This window comes from Pyrus communis, chromosome 3 (assembly GCF_963583255.1).
Source record: "Pyrus communis chromosome 3, drPyrComm1.1, whole genome shotgun sequence".
Taxonomy (NCBI): Eukaryota; Viridiplantae; Streptophyta; class Magnoliopsida; order Rosales; family Rosaceae; genus Pyrus; species Pyrus communis.
The window spans coordinates 27510118-27530596 of NC_084805.1; the positions used below are offsets into that span (position 1 = coordinate 27510118).

Below are 20479 nucleotides of genomic sequence, written 5' to 3' on the forward strand. Positions count from 1 at the left end.
TAAGATGGTATAAAAATATAGTATAAAAATATAATATGAATAACATTACTTATATTAATCAGACAACACAAATTCCCTCCCTTCCCCCTCTCTCTCTCTCTCTCATAGTCATAATATTTCAACTCCATCAAGAAAGACTCACGTCGCCACCTGCTCTTTGTCCGCTTACTCTTTGTTTCAACGATTCCCTTCTCAAAGAGAAAAAACATGTTGAGCAACTGTGATCATGAGAAGATGGCTCTACTCATCTCTTCAACTACTAACGAATGGCCACAGGTTCCCTTCTCTCTCTCTCTCTCTCTCTCTCTCTCTCTGTCTCTCTCTAGATTTCAATTATTAGACAAACCATGACACAACTTTTGTTGTTTAGCTCTTGGAACAGAATATTTCTCCTGTGATGTAGTTATTTTTACCCTAGCACCACCGCCTTAACCTTCTTTCTTTCTTTTCCTTTTCCTTCCTTTCCCTTCGATCTTTGTAGATGCAGCAGGATATTCAAATCGATGATATTCATCATCAAAAGGGCTTGAACAACAACAATAACGCTATGTCATCATCGACGTCGTCGCCGGCGAATCGGATAATGGAGAAACCAGGTCAAGAACAACTCCAGCTCCAACAGCAAGCCCTAAAGTGCCCTCGCTGCGATTCGTCAAACACCAAGTTCTGTTACTACAACAACTACAGCTTGTCTCAGCCGAGGCACTTCTGCAAGGCCTGCAAGCGCTACTGGACCCGAGGTGGGACCCTCCGCAACGTTCCAGTCGGTGGAGGGTGCCGAAAGAACAAGCGCGTGAAGAGGCCTGGCTCAACATCTTCAACATCATCAGCCATGGATGGAGGAACTCCGTCTTCTTCCTGTTCAGTTCCTAGCACCACTGCTGCTGCTAATAATAATAATGCAAACCCTAATTCACACCCGTCCCATATCGATCAAATCAATCCGCTGTTTTATGGGTTGTCTAGTAACCCTTTTATGGATACTGCTTCAGGGTTTGATCTTCATCAGTTGAATCATCAGGCTCAGCTGGGATTAGGGTTTTCATCATCCTCAGGTACTAATATGATGTCCAGTGATAATTATCGAAACCGGTTTAATCCCGCTTCAAATTCATCGCTTCCTTCCAATTATAGTTCCATGTTTAGTACTTCCCCATCCGCCACAGCTCCAACTGTGGCTTCTGTGCTTGCTTCTAAATTCATCAATGGCGGTGCGTTCAAAGATATTCAAACTAGAGGGCCTCATCAGCATAACCAATACTTCCAGTCCTTGCTACCATTTGAAGATCTTCAAATAGCAGCCGGAAGCAACGGCGAGGATGGTAGTGCCTCGAAAGACGTGAAAGTAGAAGATCATGGTGGCCAAAACAGGTTAGAGTGGAATAATAACAATGGCAGCAGTAATGTGAATGGTAATATGAATTGCCAGAATCAGATCACGGAGCAAATGGGGCTCTCAGATCCTACTCTTTACTGGAACTCATCGACTCTCGGTTCTAATTGGCATGATCCGGCAAATCTTGGGTCCTCAGTCTCTTCACTGATCTAGCAAAACCCAACTTCATCGTCAACGTTATTTTTCGATCTCAAAACTTCCTTTTTCCTTAATTAGAGTCATTTTTAGGTTTTTAATAGTTGGTTGGTTATTGGTTTTTAGTGAATTGGAGTGTGGTTTTAGAAAGCCCAAGAAAAAGAAAAAAAAACTAGAAAAAAAATTGGAAAAACTTGTAAAAGAAAGTTCAAGGGTACAGTATTGGAAAGAAGATGGCAGGAGCTGGGATCGGAGTGATCATGTCAGCAGCAATAAGAGGATCAGCTTCTTGATAAGTTTTATTAATCAAGGGTTGAGAATCCCCCCTAAATTGCGCTGAGAGGAACCTCGGATCTTCTTCGTCTCACTGCCTCGAGTACTATCAACGATCATCATGATCATAATCGTAATCAACATCTTCTACACAGAGCTGAAGTCTCCTCCATTGGTGCAAACGGCTCCTCTCTAGTTCAGTAAGTTGGTGTGTTTATTTGGTATATGTATAGATGTGCATGACAATGTTTCCTAATTCTCATATGTATTGGTTATAATTAGCTAGGTTGGGGTTGGGGGGTTTACTTTATCTATGATCAGAAGGAACTAATTTTGTTTTTCTTCTTTTGTTCTTGGGGATGGTGTGTTTAGAGGGGAAACATGGGGTTAATTTGGTATAATGGTATACAAGAGATGGGAGACAATTGTTGTTTCAATGTGGGTAATATATGTTGGTTTTTCATTTATATGATGTACGTTTCAACTTAATTTGTACTTTGTAGTTGATGATATCATTGGCTGGTTTTGAATTTGAAATTATGTTTTAGAAGAATGCTGATATTTTCAAACCATTCACATTAAAATCTGAATCTATACTGTTTGACATGATGTTTCACGATAGCCACTAAGGATAAGGTTAGCTGTACAGAGTATGGGGTGGGTAAAACGCCTAATCGTGGCCAATAACCTCATTAGCTATTGATATGCCTTAAACAACTAATTTCAGTAACTATATATATTTCTCAGTTGTTGTTGTTGTAGTGAGCATGCATGTAGGCCAGCTACCATTGAGATTGAGTGAGGTTTTGTGGAAACTAATGTGAACCCCAAGAAAAGTAGATGGGTTGAGTGATCAAAACCATAATTCGTATCTTGAAATTATTCTACGGGAGACAACAATTATATGGATTTGAAGGTACGTGGGATTTATGCCCTTGGACTATAGTATGCTGGCTGTAGCGGAACTGTTTATTCTCCCAATATGGGAGAGGGAGAGGGAGAGAGAAAGAGGTAGTGGAGATTCTGTACGCACGTACGTCCGTGATGAAGATTTCACATGCGAATAACTAAGATAAGGTGAATGAATGTGTATTGAATTGAACAAGCCGTAGAAATAAAATGCGCTAGTTCATATTAATCTCTCTCTCTCTCTCTCTCTAACTAGCATATCTACCTCTGAGAGATCAGTGGAGAGATTCTTTGACTTTATGCGTGCATGTATATGCAGATAATTAACTAAGTTTGAAAATTCGTCTTGTTAATTTGAAATATTCTGTTAAACTAGCTAGCTAATAATTAGATGAAATTTTATGTTGTTGCCACCGTAATATTCAGTATCTGTAGATATGATATTCTAGACTTTAGTGGCAGACAACTGGTATCGCACTCCTTCAAAAGCTGCCAATTCATGATCTACATCTTCCCCAGCTTTCCCTTTGGTATATATTCAAATCTGATGAGAGCGAAATTCAGATGGAAATTGGACTTGCTAATTTCTTATTTTATGACGGGATATAATAAACTGGGGTGCTGTTAATTGTCCAGGGGCAATTTGGAAAACTAGCTTTTTTAAGCACATTAAGGGCTTTTAGCTCCCGTTTCTAAGATTCAGAAATATATTCAGTATTGAGGCCTCTCGAACAATGTTTGAACTCCCATTAAGTGGTCAAGCTCTAAAAGTTGAAAATAATTTACTAAATTCTTTAAGATATTCACATAACTGATGAGTAGGATGAAATTCGGCTTGTCTCACACTTCGTCTACTATTTCAGAATAATTTAAAAAAATAAAAAATAAAAAATTCTAGGAAAAAGTAGATCCTCGGGCCTAAATTGTTTTTATAGAAATTAGTACAAAACAGGACGGTAGTCATATATGAACGTATTATTAGTGGTAAGAACACGTTCATTAGTAGAGTTCAAAATTTACACATGATCTTACTGGTAATAACCTTTGTAAACTTTCAGCTCCATGCATCACTGACCTTCATATATAATTGCCTACTTTGTTGTAGTAATTTCCAAAAAAGTAATTTAAGGTTTCGGGGTCTACTCTTTCCTAGATCCTCTTTCTTTACACGCATTTTGCCAACATTTTGCCCACTATTTCGGAATAATTTAGAAGCAAGGCTAGTATTGGGGCTAACAACGATGTTTTAGCATGCCATGATTGTAAGAAAAAAGGTATGTAGGCTAAAAAGCATATTTGTTATTGATACGTGAATGATATTATATACAATTACATGCCTTGCATAGCAAGGAAAAATCCCTACAAATTAGGAATACAACTACAATTAGGACTATAATTACACAAGGACTTCAACCATATTCCTTATTTGTCTAACACTCCCCCTCAAGTTGGAGAGTGGATGTCAAGAACTCCCAACTTGCGTAACATACTCGAAAACTTTTCTTTCCCAAGAGGTTTGGTAAACAAGTCTGCCAACTGTTGTGCCGTACCCACATGCTTGGTCTCTATTGTGCCATCTACAATCTTATCTCGTATAAAGTGACAATCCATCTCAATGTGACGAGTTCATTCATGAAAAACAGGATTGGCAGCTATATGTAACGCTGCTTGATTATCACAAAATAAAAGGGAAGGACCAACCAAAGGAATGTTCAAATCCTTCAACAAAAAACGAAGCCAAACTATCTCGCAACAAGCACCTGCCATAGCCCTATATTCTGCCTTTGCTGAAGAGAGCGAAACAGTTTTCTGCCATTTCGTCCGCCATGAAATCAAAGAACCGCCTAAGAATACACAATAGCCAGTAGTCGAACGACGAGTGATAGGACAACCTGCCCAATCATAATCACAAAACGCAGTTAACTTGGTCTGGTTGTCAGAACGAAATAATAAACCTTGACCTGGAGTAGCCTTCAAATAACGAACAATACGAAGCGCAGCATCCATATGAGATATCCTTGGCTCGTGCATAAAACGGCTTAGAACATGCACATAATAGGTGATATTCGGCCGAGTTATAGTGAGATGTATTAACCGACCTACTAATCGTCGATACCTTTCAGGATCCTTGAGAAGTTCTCCTTTATCAGATAATTTTGTGTCATCCATAGGAAAAGCAATGGGCCGTGCTCCCAAAAAACCATAGTCCTTGAGAATCTCTAATGCATACTTGCGTTGAGAAATATAAATCCCTTGTTTGGAACGAGAAACCTCAATACCCAAAAAATATTTTAAATCACCAAGGTCTTTTATCCGAAAATGATCACGGAGAAAAGACTTCAGAGAATTAATGGCACTAGCATCATTGCCTGTAATCACAATATCATCCACATAAATGAGCAAAGTTGTGAAAGAAATACCAGACTTTTTAGTGAACAATGAATAGTCAGCTTTGGATTGTTGAAAACCAGCAGAAATGATGGCACTAGTGAATTTGGCAAACCATTGGCGAGAAGCCTGCTTAAGACCATAAAGTGACTTGTGAAGGCGACACACAAGATTCTCCCCCTGTCGCCGAAGACCAGGAGGATGAGACATATAGAGTTCTTCATGTAAGTCACCATGTAAGAAAGCATTATTAACATCAAGCTGATGAAGAGACCAAGATTGACTAGCAGCAAGAGCAAGAAGACAACGCACCGTAATCATCTTAGCAGTAGGAGAAAAAGTGTCATGATAATCAAAATTGCAGTAGGTGCAGTGGAGGGGAGGGCGAGTAGATGAGGGACGAGACGAGCCACGAACAGCCATGGCGGCAGGTGGATCAACAGAGCGAATGACGCCTAGGGATCGCTGTTTTTCAGCTTGAGACACCGAGGAACAGGCCTGACGAACAGTGGGAAGGGGATTCATCAAAATGATCTGGTCACGAACGGCAGCAAAGGATTCGTTGAGGCCCATTAAAAATTGCATGAGTTGTTGACGGTCATGCTTGGCGTTGCAAGAGCACGTGCAACCATCATTATAAGAAGCAAGCTCATCCCAGAGAGCTTTCAGGCGAGTAAAATAGGCTGAGACAAAAGAAGAACCTTGAGAAATTGTAGCAAGCTCCCGGTTGAGTTGGAAGATGCGAGGAGCGTTACTCTGAGAGAAGCGTTTGCGAAGATCGTCCCACACATCCTGGACAGAGGTGGAAAAAAGCACAGATTCTTGAAGGTCAGGTTCCAAGGAATGAAGAAGCCAAGATAGAATCATGTCATTGCAACGACGCCAAGCCGCGTGAGCATCGGGATCGTCGGAAGAAGAAGGCGCTTGGACAGCGCCAGTGATGAAACCAAGTTTATTCTTGGCACTTAAGGAAAGCTGCATGCCACGGGCCCAGGATGTGTAGTTATCACCATTCAACTTCTTGGATACAAGGACAAGATTCGGGTGGTCGGAATGATGAAGGGAAAAAACACCATCGGGAGAAGAAAAATCAGCCATGGGAACGGCAGAGAAAGCTGTCGAAAAAAAAAGAGGAAAAATAGGGCTAGGGTTTTAAACCTGCTCTGTATAACATGTAAGAAAAAAGGTATGTAGGCTAAAAAGCATATTTGTTATTGATACGTGAATGATATTATATACAATTACATGCCCTTGCATAGCAAGGAAAAATCCCTACAAATTAGGAATACAACTACAATTAGGACTATAATTACACAAGGACTTCAACCATATTCCTTATTTGTCTAACAATGATGCAAGAGATAGTGTGTCAATATATTAGAAAAATACATGGCATCACGTTGATTTTCGCATCGTGACACTCCAAAAACATCGATGTTAGTCTGGACATGAAACATCGTGAATTATTGTCAAAATACATTAATGAGGTTACGAATGCATGAAAGAGGTTAAAAGTGGTTTTCTGTGGTGGCAGTGCTACTGGTCCCAATTAATATTTGCTGATCGGCAAGCACGGATCACGATCTAAACTTGCCTCCAAGATGGTACTGAAAGGTAGATAGGAAAGTGACGATGCCAACATGCATGGTGATGGTGGTCCTGAGTTTGTATATCTATAGTGGAGAACCTGCATGCACATTACATGTTGTCTGGATTGAAAATGGTTTTGTGAGTAACCTAACCACTTAGAAGTCCTTACAAGGTTTCTTCTTACATCATTGTGGGATTCTTTTACTTTTATATCCTCGCATACTCTCTCGCGTGTGGTAAATTTTCGAATTGAATGACGTAAAGCACATGTGGCCGTTGGGCTTCACACATGGATCAACCTAACTTTGATATCATTAAAAAAGTTGAGGTTCCACCATAAAACCAATTGACAATACAAAGAGTAACCGAACATCTATAAACTCTTGCCAAATTCCTCCTTTTACGAGACCAACTTTACATCGCTACAGAAGGCATGCCATGATATCAATGATTATCTAATATATTAGTATATTAAAGAACAACCGTCAATGATGTGATGATTGTAGCCTCATTGCATAATTATGGCTAGAGGTGTCAAACGGGCCTGGCCGAACCTTAAAGTCGGCCCATGTGGGCTTGAGCCGTGCTTGAGACGGCCTACTTAATAAACAAATCGGCTGATTTACTTAATAAAATATTAAGCCCAGCTCAGTTCTAGCCCTAGCCGATTAAGACTTGGGCCGCCTCTCCAAACAGGCTTACTTCGACAAAACAAACTTTAGTTGTTTTAATTTTTAATTTAAAAAAAAACTTATTTGAACATGTTATTAAGCTAAATATCACTGACATTAATTCTTACTAACCTTAAAATGTATGTTTGCAATTCAAAAATAATGAAGAAATGAGATTACTCATAATGGGTCAGGGTCGTGAGCTGTGCTTGGTCCATTGAGCCTAAATCTTAGGTTCGGTCTACCCACTGTTTACGAATCGTGTTATGTCATGACTTATTTAAGTGAACATGACAGTGTTGTGCCTGATTTAAGTGGGCACGTGCTGTGCTCGTGCCGGCCCGCTCGTTTAATACCTCTACTTATAACAATACGAAGAAAGAAGACAATGGTTGTGGAGCACAAAGCCATAATAATACATTCAATAATTGTCGTTAATAATTTAACTATATAATATGTCGTACAAAAACAAAATATTTAGACGACTGATTTATGTTATACTACACCAATATGTACATTGCGCCGTAGTACCACCGTTTTACTGCAGATTACGAGGCCAGATTGTATATCACAGTTAGTTCTAGGTCGATATTGACAGGGGAATGAATGGAAGAATTTAAAATGGCATAGAAGCTGTTTGATATCTTTTATATATAAGGGGTAACTTGTCTAGAAATTTAAAACACAATTATTTTGATTTTAGGGCGTTGACGTGATTAAGATAGGGCGTGTTTAGGCAGCACTTAAATAAGGTGTCCTAAATTAAACCTGGACGGGGATGTCAACTTCTGCAGAAAGCTGATCCTCTAGGGTAGAAATTGGTGTCGGTGAAATTAGGGTTCCAAGCTGCATGTGATGGCAGAAGGTGTAGTCTCTACAGTCTATTTATGTAAGAAATTATCAAGACACCACTGACAAAGCTGATCCTCTAGGGCAGAAATTGGTGTCGGTGAAATTAGGGTTCCAAGCTGCATGTGATGGCAGAAGGTGCAGTCTCTACAGTCTACTTTGGGTTCCGAGCTCCCTGTCGATTCTCTAATCTAACATCTAAACTAACAAATTTATCGTTTGACAAAAAAAAAAAAAAAAAAAAAAAAAAAGCCAAATTAGGGTAGGATTTTTAACCAATCTTGTCACGCCATGTGTCATTATCCAAAAATACTATTTTGTGGATAGATTTCCGACAAGATTTTCAATCAATCTCGACGCACCATATGTTGAAAATATTGAAATGTGAAAGTACATGAAAGCTTTGGTTGAAAATATTGAAATGTAGTGTAAGGTGGAAGATGATGGTTAGGCATTTATAGAAAAAAGAAATGAATTTTTTATTATTTTTTCTGAATTTTTAAACAAATTTTTTTATTAATTTTTATTAAGTTAATTAATCTAGACCGTTGGATTTGAAAAAAGATTCAAATCCAACAGTCCAGATGTGGACACGTGGCCAACGGTCATAATTCTGACCTCTTTTTTTTTCACTATTTTTGGGCGAAAATCGTGGATCGTTGATTTTGGGATCGAACTGCCCAAAACGTGCCACATCACTAGCCGTTGGGTTTGAATTTCAAATATTTTTTTTTTACCTTTGGAAATCCAACGGCCTACGAGCCACGTGGCTTCTCCCGCTCCCCTCTGTTGCACCTGCAAAGGCTGGCCCTGCCGCCTTTTTCCTGTCGGGAACGCACACCCAAGCGAGCATGGGAAGCCTGACGCAAAAAAAAAAAAATCAATAGTGGCCTGTGACGTCATGTTGACGCCAATGTGACGTCACATAGCACAGCACATTGCTCAGCACGTTTTGGGCCGACCTACAAGCTGGTTTGAGCTGGGTGCCAGCCTATTTGGATCGGCTAGAGAGTTTTTAAAAGGTGTCAGCCTATTTTTCCCACTTTGGACCAGCCTATGTGCTTGGGCTAGAGTTGCTCTCATGTTGTCTCCTTCTTTATATCCCGAACAAATCCAATTATTCTGGGGATGCAGGGGACCCCCTCAATTGACAGCGGAAAGACGATCAGCTGCTGGTCCTCCTAGCTCCTGCCTCATTCTTGCATTTAATTTAGTTCTGGCTTTTCATACAAGCGATTGGGAACACGGTGATGCTCTCATCGAGATATACAGACAAATCGAACCTATAAATTTAAGTTAGAAATCAATAGCAATTTCGAACCCACTAAAAATTGAAAATCTCAAAATTTATCATCGAATGATAATAACCTTAGCACCACAATGCTTTTATAATGTATTACGTATCGTATAACATCTTCAAACTTGCTAGGAAACCTTATAAAAAAACAAAGATTGCTATTTTTCACACCTTATTCTTATTTATCTACTCACTTTTTAATAAAAAATTTAATTACATATTTGCCTATTTGTAAAATGAGTGATAAAAATCTTAAAAGATATATAATAATAATAATAGGTTAGGCTCGAAAAGGTAACAGAAGCTCTAGACGTACATTGGGTTGTGAAATAAATGGACAATATATGAGCCTAGTTTGCAAAAATGACAAAGGATGAGGATGAAAAGAATTCTGGAACGAAAAAGTGTGGATGCCCTTGTCCAATTAAAGGGTAAGAATTAACAACTGATGATGATTGGATATTAATAGTAATTATAGTAGTGCATAATCACAACAGAACATTTGGAATGTCATTCATATACTAGTAGATTAACATGCATGTTTTCATTTACATAAGTGTTGACCTTTGAATAGTTCAACATCATTACTAATGTTTTTCAACGATCACGTAGGATCAAACAGCATAATCGAAGAAGTACTCTTCCCACTGTACTCACAGCATGGTCCTAAATATCATTTGAACAATTGCGTTTTATCATACATCACTTATCATATGAATCCAATTGTAAAGGATGAAAATCGTTTGTAATATGGTTTTAAATATATATAATCTCATCATATAATCTTGGAAATTTCTAATTTAATCCCTACCAAATACATTATGTTTCATTTTATAAACATTCTGCTACAAGCCTTACGACATGTATGTGAAGGAGCCAACTAGAAGAGGACAAGAACACCAATACGAGGAAATATGGGTGCAGACATGAGACAATGGGCGGTTGTGTGTGAGGTTTAATAATTAGAACTCCTTCCGTCCTTAGAAGTACCCCCTTCTCCACGCTATCTTCTCAACTCCTTCACTTTGATAATGGCGTACGTCAAACCTTTGCTCTAAAGCAACCCTTTGCCAAGACAAAAGAATTGTCAACTTCCTTTCAACCCCATCTTCTACATTGGTCCCCTTCTCTCTTTCAATCTTTATTCCCACTAAGTAGAAGTGCAGAACAAAAAACAAATTCCTCTTGGAGAAAAACTTAAAAGGAAATCCGATCAGGTCATTTGTAATACTTCTTACAGAATTATGTGATTCTATGTATTTTGATCTCACTTGATCTTACGAAATCTAACTGAGAAATCTAGGTGTAAGAGCTACCCTAATAGTGCAACTACCAAATTTTTTGATATATATAGAAATAGGGATATTTCCATACTATGTTTTTGAGAATCCATCATTATTACTTTATCCACACACACTTTCTAAGACAAATTCTTGATACCATAAAATGGTCTACACTTTCATTTTATGCCTCATTGACAATATATAGGGCAGTCTAGTGTATCGAGGATTTATGTGAATTAAGAATATGTCTGAGTAAAAGATCATGTCACTGCACCACAAATTAGTTTTTATAGCACTTCAAAAATGCTATAGTAGCCTACAATAGCGTCAAAGAAAGTGCTATAACAGCCCACGCTATGAAAAGTCTTGCTCCTTTCATAGGGTTTTGAGTTTTAAAAACCTTAAACAGAACCCTAAGTTGAAATTCCAGTATGAAGTTAAATCAATGAGTTCATAAATCGTTACATACAAAGAAAGAAGGAAAGAAAATTGTTTATCCTTCACAGTGGAGTCGAAGACTCGAAGTGCCTACTTTGCTGAGAATCGAGGAAGAGATGATGGAGAGAAACAGGAAGCAAGGAGACAAAATTGAAGCTTGTTTTTTGTTTTTCCCTTCTAACCATTTTTGACTGAGAATCTAATTAATTACAAATGAACTCTTTAATTATGATTTAGTGCACACATTATTGGGCTAGATTGGCACACGCGTAATTGTCTCAAAAGATCATAAGGTTTAAGTGGCCAATCCACAAAACTTTCGAAGGAAACCGCAAGACCTGCAAAGCTTGACCAAATGATGGTGCACTGGGGCCTTGAGTCGCACATCGATGGGATGTCAATTTGATGGAAAGTCCACTTCTTTCCACCGGAGTTTTTGTACGTTGAGTAAGTGGGTCGCCACCACTTCAGCATGCTTCGATGTTATAGAAATATATATTGTTGGAGTTTGAGACCCTCTTGTCCCACATTGGTCAACAATATTTTTTTTTTCACTAGCCTTTATATAGGCTTATTCCTTTTTCTTAGTAATTAGAACTTGGAGCATTTGGAAATGGATTGAAGGCTTGAGCCTTATGGTTGTGTGAATTAGGCTTGATGATTATACTATAATATTAATATTAATTAATCAAGACAAGGGCCTTGGGCCTTGGGGCCAAGGCTTGATGATTATACTATAATATTAATATTAATTAATATTAATTAATCAAGACAAGGGCCTTGGGCCAAGGAATTAAAATTAATCTGATCAATTAGTTTTAATTTCGAACTAAGTTTTTAATAAAATTAATTAAAAAAACGTTTTGATTAATAGACAGAACTCTTTGGAAAGAGTTGTATCTTTTTTGGAAAGAGTTGTATAGCTTCAGATACATCCAAAAGATGTTTAAAGAGGTATGAAAGAGCCTATATAACTGGAGTCCTCATTTCCATCAATGATTATCTTTTCTTCCTCCTTATCTTCCGTACAAACTTTCCAGAGAGTAAACACACAAAGCAATTCGCTAGAGTTCTATAATCCAGTGCTGGTTGTAGAATTACGTAGTTGTATTCTGGTCGAGCAGACGTTGTAGAACCACAAGCACACGAGTGGGACGGAAATACTGTTCGAAGGACATTACGTTTTTGCTAGCCTCTACCTTCAATTCATTCAAGTTAGTATCATATTATTTTTTTGTAATTATTGTGTTATTTCATTCTGTATTGCAAGTATTTGTGAATAATAAAGTATAAGTATTTTGATTCTGTATTTCTGTTATTTTATTGTTTCTAAATTGTTCTCCAACGTATATAAGCTGTAACACATCAGCATCAGGTAAATGTATATGTGGCGCTAAAGCTAGACACTGGAATGTTCCTCCATGCAAAGGGCGGTGGAAGGTTCCCCACTAATGCACTCATCATACTTTGTCCTGAATGCCCTTTCGAGTTTCAAGTGAGACCTCCTAAGGTTGAAATACTCAATCATTCGATTCATTCCCATTATTTATACAAGTTTCTTGGAGCACAAGCAACCAAAGATGGCGACCTCCAATGTGCTATACTGTTCAATTTAGAATGGAGGGAAGTGGGGTAGTTCTGAGCTAAGACAGTGATGGATGTCAAAGGAATATTTATCTATTATTTATTTATTTGATTACGTCGAAGAATTTTGAACACTGAATTTAGTCTACTCGTTTTTACATCCTCACCACTGAACAAATCCCAGTGGCTTACCATTTTTTTTTTTTATGCCACATCGCATTCATCCCACAAAACTCCAAGGGCATATTTTACTTTGTTTCGACACAATTAATTTTTCGGATAAATATTAGAGAAACTAAATTTTAAACCTTGCAAACTCAATAATATGTCACTAATAAGAAACAAGCACGATAATCGATACTTAATTAATAATTCAATCATCTACAACCACATCATTTGGTTTGCAAATTGGTTTAAAAATTTGGTCTCCCTAACATTACCCTAATTTCTCATGTTATATTTTTTCTTGGCATTAGTTAAGACATTTCCACTAAATTTAACTCATTAATAAGTGGTACCACTCTAACACCACATAATTAAGCAAAGATAAAGTAGTAATCACAAGCATAACAGTGCACCGAAGGTTATCCCCAATCTAATAGGTAAAAATTAAAATTCATGAAGTTAATTTTGAAGTCAAATTTTATTCAAAATATTATATCATCAAATAAAAGTAAGAAACATTTGAAGTCAAATGCATAGTCATATATGACTTTAGGGTTTAGAGTTTACCCTATATTCTATATATACTAAAGCTTAGCGGATTGGCACTGTTCATTAACAGTGCCCACCCGGTTTTGTCCCTCGCCTGCTGAGCAATTTTTTGCCCTTTTCTGGAATTGTGCAGTGAGTTGGCCATTTTGCCCTTTCCGCTTTCTTTCCATCATCTGCGATTCCTTGCTTTTGAAAGCCCAAACAATATTTTTATAATTTTTTTCCTTTTTTGCGCCACAAACTATGTGGCTGGATTTAACACCTGACAACTATAATAATTTGTTTTGTCCTGCAGTCTATTTGTTTATCATTTTTTTGTCCAAAAACCAATGTTTTTATCCACGGGGTAAAACAATTGGTGATTGTTTTGTTTATTATACTAAAGCTCAGCGGATTGGCACTGTTCATTAACAGTGCCCACCCGGTTTTGTCCCTCGCCTGCTGAGCAATTTTTTGCCCTTTTCTGGAATTGTGCAGTGAGTTGGCCATTTTGCCCTTTCCGCTTTCTCTCCATCATCTGCGGTTCCTTGCTTTTGAAAGCCCAAACAATATTTTTATAATTTTTTTCCTTTTTTGCGCCACAAACTATGTGGCTGGATTTAACTCCTGACAACTATAATAATTTGTTTTGTCCTGCAGTCTATTTGTTTATCATTTTTTTGTCCAAAAACCAATGTTTTTATCCACGGGGTAAAACAATTGGTGATTGTTTTGTTTATTATATATATATATAATTGTTTTTCTCAAGAACACACCCTCACCGGCTGTTGCAGCTCTCTCTGAAAGTGGGTTCTCTTTTCTATGCATGTTATTATTTTATTTCTCTCTCACTGTTTCTTTTCCATTCGAGAAAGAGGTAGAGGAAAAGGGGGGGATGTCATTGCCATTGCCATTGTCTGGTGGTAGTAAAGAAAGCCCATTCCTCAAAAAAAGGATAATAAATGCAAAGTGGCAGAGAAAAATACATACATGTCTGTATATACTAATACTCAACAACATAAAATTAATGTTCATTAACAGTAAGAAGACGAAAATGCCCTCCAATTCATTTGTTATCAGCCTTCTTTTTTCCCTATTTTAACAGTAAAAAGACGACTTTGCCTTTCATCTCCACCTGTCGATCACTCCTCAGCTTCTGTCATTTTCAATGGCATAAATCCCCTCTGTTTCTTCTCCATTATGCCGTTTGTCCACGCGTCGCTCATCGCTCCACATCGACTACTTCTCGACCTTTCTTCTCTACTTTTCCCTCCGTTCCACTTTTCTCTCTCACAATTCCCTGCTTCTGTCGCTCTTGAACCTCTTTCGCTCTCCAAGGCTACCTTCTCTCCCTCTTCCACCGTGCGATCTTTGTCTCACAAATTACCAACCGCACTTTCTTGCTAAAAAACCTTCACTGCTTTCTCTGTTGCTAGAGGTTGCTTTCTCTTCTGCTCCCGCAGGGCCTTCAGTTCTCACTTAGATTCCAGAGGAGAAGCCCAGAAAGCTAATATGGCAAAGCAAGAGCATTCCAGCACTCTCAGGAACTTAAAAGGTGAAAAGAAACGATAAAATTGCAATTTTTTTGGTTTTTTATTTATTTTTAGTGTTAATTTCTGATTAAATTATTATTTTTGATAAACCCTTTTAGAATCTGATCTAGGTTTTGCTTAAATTCATCTTGGTGTTGTTTAATTTTGAGTTATATAATTTTCTGGTGGACCTTTAATTGTATTTACAGATTAATACAACGTAATTGGGTTATTTTTTTAATTACTGTAGTTTATGCAAAGAGCAACTTAGAAAGAGGTGAAGAAAGAAGAAGATGTCAAACCATACCTTATCACCTCAGGTACCTTTTAGACCTATTGCATGTCAAAATCAACTTCAAATTTGTGATTTAATATAATTGAATTTTAACAAGTTTTTAGTGATTTTGTAGAATTTTACGTTTAATAACCAAGTGGATTACTTTACTTGGTTGGACCTGTTTTTATAGCTATATTTCAACCTTTCCTCTGATGGCTTTTAACGATTGGATTTCTCGAGTCTACTTTCCATGCTTTGACCATTTCATTTGGCAGAGGGTTCTGGGTTTTGGAGAATTCTTCATTAAATTGGTGGGTTTGTAGAATTGTACCCTTATATTTCTGGGTTTGGTTTTATGTCAGTTTAGTAAATTTTTTTAGGTTTTGCAGAATTCTTTGTGATTAAATTTCTGGGTTAAGTAGCGGTTTTTAAGATTGTGGTCTCCAAAAAAAAGGTAATTTTTACATTAATTCTGTGAAAATTTGTACATATCAATGTGTTAGAATATTTAAGGGAATTTAAAATAAAATATGGTATCGGTATTGGTGGGGACGATGTATGGGAAATTTTCAAGGATTATTGGAATCTCATGGTAAGGAGTGATGTAGAAACTTATAGCTGCAGCAGTTGATGCAGGTTTCCTTTCTATGAACCTGATTTTGGATGGGGAAAGCCACCATGGGTGACTTCAGGTACGGAGTTCAAGAATCTAATTTTGTTAATGGATACACGAGATGGAGATGGCATAGAAGTATCCTTGAATCTCAAGGAAGAAGACATGGCCATATTTGAAAGCACTAAGGAGCTGCTTGAGTATGCATCTTTAAATCCAACTGTAATTTAGTTTAGTATTGTTGAACCTTTTATGATCTTTCATTGTTTTGTTTCTTGCTTCTGTTTTTCTTAGGTGTGTGCTAAATTGGATGTTGGTTTGGTTGTTTCCAATCTTTCCCCACGACTTTCGATACCCAATAGAGAATATGAAAAACCCAACTTTAATTTTGTAAATTTTTTGTCCTAAATGAAGGTAACATGGGAATTTGTTCCGAATGGTGTTCAAAGAACTTCAAACTCAACTTTGTCCTGAATGATGTTCTGTTCTCTGGATGTCTGATATCAATTTTTTATCTGCTCAGAGTGATCTGATTTACATCTTTTGCTAGGGTGCTAATGTGCCTCCACCATTCAATTCATTTGAATCTACTGGTCTCCCATATGAGATTCAGGGGTATTGAATTATTCTTCTGTTTTTGTCTCTTTTGTGTAATCCTGGTAAAGTTACCTGAGTGTTTTGTGCAAAGTTATGTGATTGCTAGAGGTCCAATGTTGAGTTCCTCTTTACAAATGCTTCTCAACAATTGAGCCCTTTTTGTCACTATTCATATTGCAGGTTTTGAGCTTCCACAAATTTCAAGGCGTTCAAACTTTACTCTCGAATGAAATGGTAATTAAATTTCTTAAAATTATAGTTTATTACTATAAAAGATAAAGACTTATTTTCTCAGCATTGTAATCTATGTATGTTTACACGTTATCCAACTTGCTTCTACAAAATCAAAATACTTATATCCACCTACAAAATTCTGTTGAAGAAGTGAGATTTTTAAACTGCAGTTTTTCTTTAATTATTCACAAATGTATGTATAAGTTAACGAAAAAACATGTATGCTTTTTTGGTGAATTTAATTTGAATTGGTAAATTTTGGTAACAAAAAAACCTATGATAAATTAAAAGACTATCATTAAATAAGATTTTCTGCTCAGTGTACCTCTATATGGTTCTATTTGAACTCACATTTTTTTTTAATTTAAATTTTATTTCTCTGCATAGTCTGGAAAAATTCTGCTTTCCTAATCATTTCACACAATTTTGTTTAGTTTTAAAAGTTTTGCTATAATTTTCTCTGATGAAAGGACATTCTGTGACAAAAACCAGGATCAATTTGTTTGCAGCTTGAAGATTTCTACTTTCACCAAGTTTATCTCCAACTCCAGGTATTTTCTCCCATTGACAACTTAAAATCAACTGCACTGCACCTCTATACTTGCATAACTCTGTTTTTCTCTCCTCCTTAAATTCATATATGGAGATAGGAAGTTTAAGAATCTTTGTTCTTGCTAATAGGTTTAATAATAGTGACATTTGAATGATCTTTGTTTCCAGGAAACTGATTTTAAAGAATTGTAGCTGGTGATTCAGAAAATAGTTAGATTTTTTAAAGCTGACACAGGTTTTTATGAATATCAGGCTTTGAAATACAATGTTGTTCTAGGCTGTCATCTAGATTCCCAATCACATGTTTGCAAGGCCGTTTCAAAGAGGTCCTTGAGACGATCAGATGCTGTACTGAGCAGCCACCATTATAATAAGGTTAGGTGTTGAGGTTTTTCCTTAACTTATTTTTCTCTTGGAATATGAAACCCTATGTTTTTCCTGCATATTGGAACATGTAAATAACACAATGGTTCATAATCTTTTATTTAGAGTTTGATAAATATGATAAAAGTGGATCATAATTTTTACAATAACCTAACATGGCTATTTTTGAAGGTAAGACCGAGCGTCATTCTCTTGGTCACTAGATGCCTTGAGAATTTATAGTCACTCACCCAACTTGGGATTTGAGTAATCATGAATAACTCGATTTTGTGTTACTATGTGATGCGGTGGTGAGAGGACTTTGGTATGGGAGGGAGGACTAGAGAGAGATGTTTAGATTTGAGAAGGGTAATTGGTATTGAAAATTGAGATGCCTATATACCATGGCAGGGTCGGTTCCAGCTTTTTCTTTTCCTTGGTATGCATTATTTGTCCCTTTCTTTTAATTTGTTAGTTTAATTTATTCCTGCAATTTTGTATGAACTATATGTGTGTAGTGATAGATTGTAAGGTGATTGAGATTTGTGCAGGTAATTACTATAAATACAAATGGATGGTGCATTCAAATTACTACAACTTCAAGAAAAAACAAAACAGACCCAGATACCAATTCACTTCAGTCCCCTAACATCTCGATCCATTCCAGCTTTTTCTCTTCCTTGGTATGCATTATTCCTCCCTCTCTTCTCTTAATTTTTTTTTCGTTTAATTATTTCTGGGATGTTGGAACCTGAATTTCCAGAATTATTGTGATTTTGGAACCCTAATTTGGGATGCATGTAAATGAAAAGTCTTATATATTTGGTCTTTGCTTACAACCTCTCTCTGCTGTTTCTCTCTCTCTCTCTCCCTAAAACTCAATTTTGAAGTTGTCATGCATTTTATTTTTTATTTTTTATTTTTTATTATCAGTCACCTTTTGATTTGCCTTATGGTTTTATCATCGTACATCATTAGTTGACTACTGTCTTTGTTTTCTTCTGCAGCATGGAGAGCTGTACAAGGCACTTTCTGCAATTTATTGCAAAATAATGTCAGTTATCCCTTCTTTGGATACAACTCAAACTGGGAGCAAGTCTGGTATCCAAGCTTTACGTTCGTTGCATGTAGCACATGAAAAGTCTAAGAATGCAGTAAGCTTTATTTGGCAGGTATTCCCTCAATATTGCATTTGTAATTGATGCAGTAACTCTTAACTTTTTAAGTAAACAATTATTTTCCCCTTTCTGCTTTGAAGAAATAGAATTCTCTTTAGATATTTAAATTTGTTTCATTCATGATGAGGTTGTGTATAAATTGCATTTGCATTTGTAACTCAGTTTCTGACTCGAACATTGTTTATGAAGATTGCAGGTGCATAATCTTTCATATAATTTTCAATCCCGCAGCAACGCGCGGGTGCAAATTCTAGTATTTGACTATTTAAGTCAAATGCCAATCAAATATGACTTTGCACTTAACTCTACGGTCATATGTAATTCCAACTTCAACATTTTATGTGCGTTGGTGATAACCTAAGGTTATACTAGTTACGGTAAATAATTAAATTTCAATAAACAAAGTATCCATTGCAGATGACTCATTCCAACTTCAACATTTTATGTGCATTGGTGATAACCTAAGATTGCACTAGTTACGGTAAATAATTAAATTTCAATAAACAAAATATCCATTGCAGATTACTCATAAAGAAATAGAAAGGCAGTATATATATCCATCAACATTAACCACAAAACTTGGAAATTGGTTATTGATATCCAGCCTCTTATAAGCGAGTTCAAATGAAAGACCTGTAGTTTTTGCAGTAAAAATTACATATGTTATAGCTTAAGCTCTTTATAATACAAATAAGAAATACTACAGTCTACGTCTCATGAACAATTCCCACTCGGACTTGCTTTAGGTTTTATACTCAATGGTTTAAACAAGAAATTTACAGTCACTTACCCTAAGATATAAAATGATCAGTTTTTTCTTTTTTCGTGTGCGGCAGAGATCTCTCTGATGCAGACCAAAGATTTGCTTTTAGTCGGAAACCACAACACCCACCTTCACGCCTCAGCATTCTATATTTGTAGAATAATCCCATTGATTATTTATATATTAATTGATCATGCGGCTGCAAAGCCCTAATTGATCTTTGTTTATGCAATAGTTAATTAATTAATTGAATGTAGTGCTAATCAACTGTGCCAGTGGTGGTCCTTGCAGAGTAAGATTCACTACTGGAGTTGGACTCAGTGTCCTATAGAACGTGGAAGGTGGTGTTTGAACTTTGAAATGGGATCAAACCATGCTAGGTAGGCTCTATCATTCCGAAGCGAAGCTAGAAATATAATTCATTTGGCACAACGGTAATGACAGGTGCAGGTTATTGTAAAATTCTAAAAAGAGGCATATTATTGAGCATTTGATTAACTCATATTCATTGCGCTTAGTGTACACTTAGTGTACATTCTCACCCGTTGTGCTCTTTTAATTGGGAAAAGGATCCTCTCCGGATCCTCTTTGTGGGGATCCGGAGGATCCATCAATCACGACCGTTCATCGTACATCATGCGGTTAGTTTTCGTTAGATACTATTTATATTAAATTTAAAATTTAAAATGATTTATGATCGCACGATGTATGATGAACGGCCGTGATTGATGGATCCCCCAGATCTCTATAAAGAGGATCCGGAGAGGATCCTTTTCCTTTTAATTGTATCTTTAGCGTTATTATTATTATTATTATGTACAAATAGATAAATTATATATATGCATAGGGTTGGAAGGTCAAATT

The 20479-nt window shown here is 36.8% G+C and overlaps 3 protein-coding genes across 20 annotated transcripts; 2 read left to right on the forward strand and 1 right to left on the reverse strand.

Annotated features, from left to right (window-relative positions):
* The first annotated feature begins 137 nt into the window (after positions 1–137).
* On the forward strand, positions 138–2341 carry LOC137728793 (dof zinc finger protein DOF1.4-like). The gene is made up of 2 exons (XM_068467559.1): positions 138–276; positions 482–2341. The coding sequence occupies exons 1-2, from the start codon at positions 208–210 to the stop codon at positions 1547–1549; spliced, it is 1137 nt and encodes a 378-aa protein (XP_068323660.1). The 5' UTR covers positions 138–207; the 3' UTR covers positions 1550–2341.
* A 2216-nt stretch (positions 2342–4557) lies between these two features.
* On the reverse strand, positions 4558–6199 carry LOC137728547 (uncharacterized). Its single transcript, XM_068467302.1, has 2 exons — positions 5414–6199; positions 4558–4605 (listed from the first exon to the last, which is right to left on the reverse strand). Exons 1-2 carry the CDS (start codon positions 6197–6199, stop codon positions 4558–4560), a joined length of 834 nt encoding a protein of 277 aa, XP_068323403.1.
* An 8605-nt stretch (positions 6200–14804) lies between these two features.
* LOC137727265 (tabersonine-19-hydroxy-O-acetyltransferase-like) lies at positions 14805–19117 on the forward strand. Of its 18 annotated transcripts, XM_068466118.1 has the most exons (13): positions 14809–15061; positions 15289–15358; positions 15449–15626; positions 15705–15769; positions 15943–16128; positions 16223–16342; positions 16452–16543; positions 16706–16759; positions 17269–17310; positions 17564–17686; positions 18226–18357; positions 18682–18846; positions 19042–19117. In XM_068466118.1, exons 8-13 carry the CDS (start codon positions 16757–16759, stop codon positions 19054–19056), a joined length of 480 nt encoding a protein of 159 aa, XP_068322219.1. In that variant the 5' UTR covers positions 14809–15061; positions 15289–15358; positions 15449–15626; positions 15705–15769; positions 15943–16128; positions 16223–16342; positions 16452–16543; positions 16706–16756; the 3' UTR covers positions 19057–19117. The 18 variants fall into 18 exon arrangements, with proteins under 18 accessions (XP_068322230.1, XP_068322229.1, XP_068322231.1 ...); XM_068466129.1 differs by lacking the exons at positions 15449–15626; positions 15705–15769 and adding an exon at positions 17867–18113 and having other exon boundaries at positions 14805–15061; positions 15952–16128; positions 17252–17310; XM_068466120.1 differs by having other exon boundaries at positions 15438–15626; positions 16223–16543.
* The last annotated feature ends 1362 nt before the right edge of the window (positions 19118–20479 follow it).

Excerpts from the sequence above, each read along its gene's own strand:
- LOC137728793 (XM_068467559.1), top strand. The coding sequence starts at position 208 with ATGTTGAGCAACTGTGATCATGAGAAGATGGCTCTACTCATCTCTTCA. Across the intron at positions 277-481 it reads CTACTAACGAATGGCCACAG|ATGCAGCAGGATATTCAAAT; the intron begins GTTCCCTTCTCT and ends CGATCTTTGTAG.
- LOC137727265 (XM_068466120.1), top strand. Across the intron at positions 17,311-17,563 it reads AAGTTTATCTCCAACTCCAG|GCTTTGAAATACAATGTTGT; the intron begins GTATTTTCTCCC and ends TATGAATATCAG. Across the intron at positions 18,358-18,681 it reads CCAGCTTTTTCTCTTCCTTG|CATGGAGAGCTGTACAAGGC; the intron begins GTATGCATTATT and ends TTTCTTCTGCAG.
- LOC137728547 (XM_068467302.1), bottom strand. The coding sequence starts at position 6,199 with ATGGCTGATTTTTCTTCTCCCGATGGTGTTTTTTCCCTTCATCATTCC. Across the intron at positions 4,606-5,413 it reads CTACTGCTAAGATGATTACG|GTTGTCCTATCACTCGTCGT; the intron begins GTGCGTTGTCTT and ends ATGATTGGGCAG.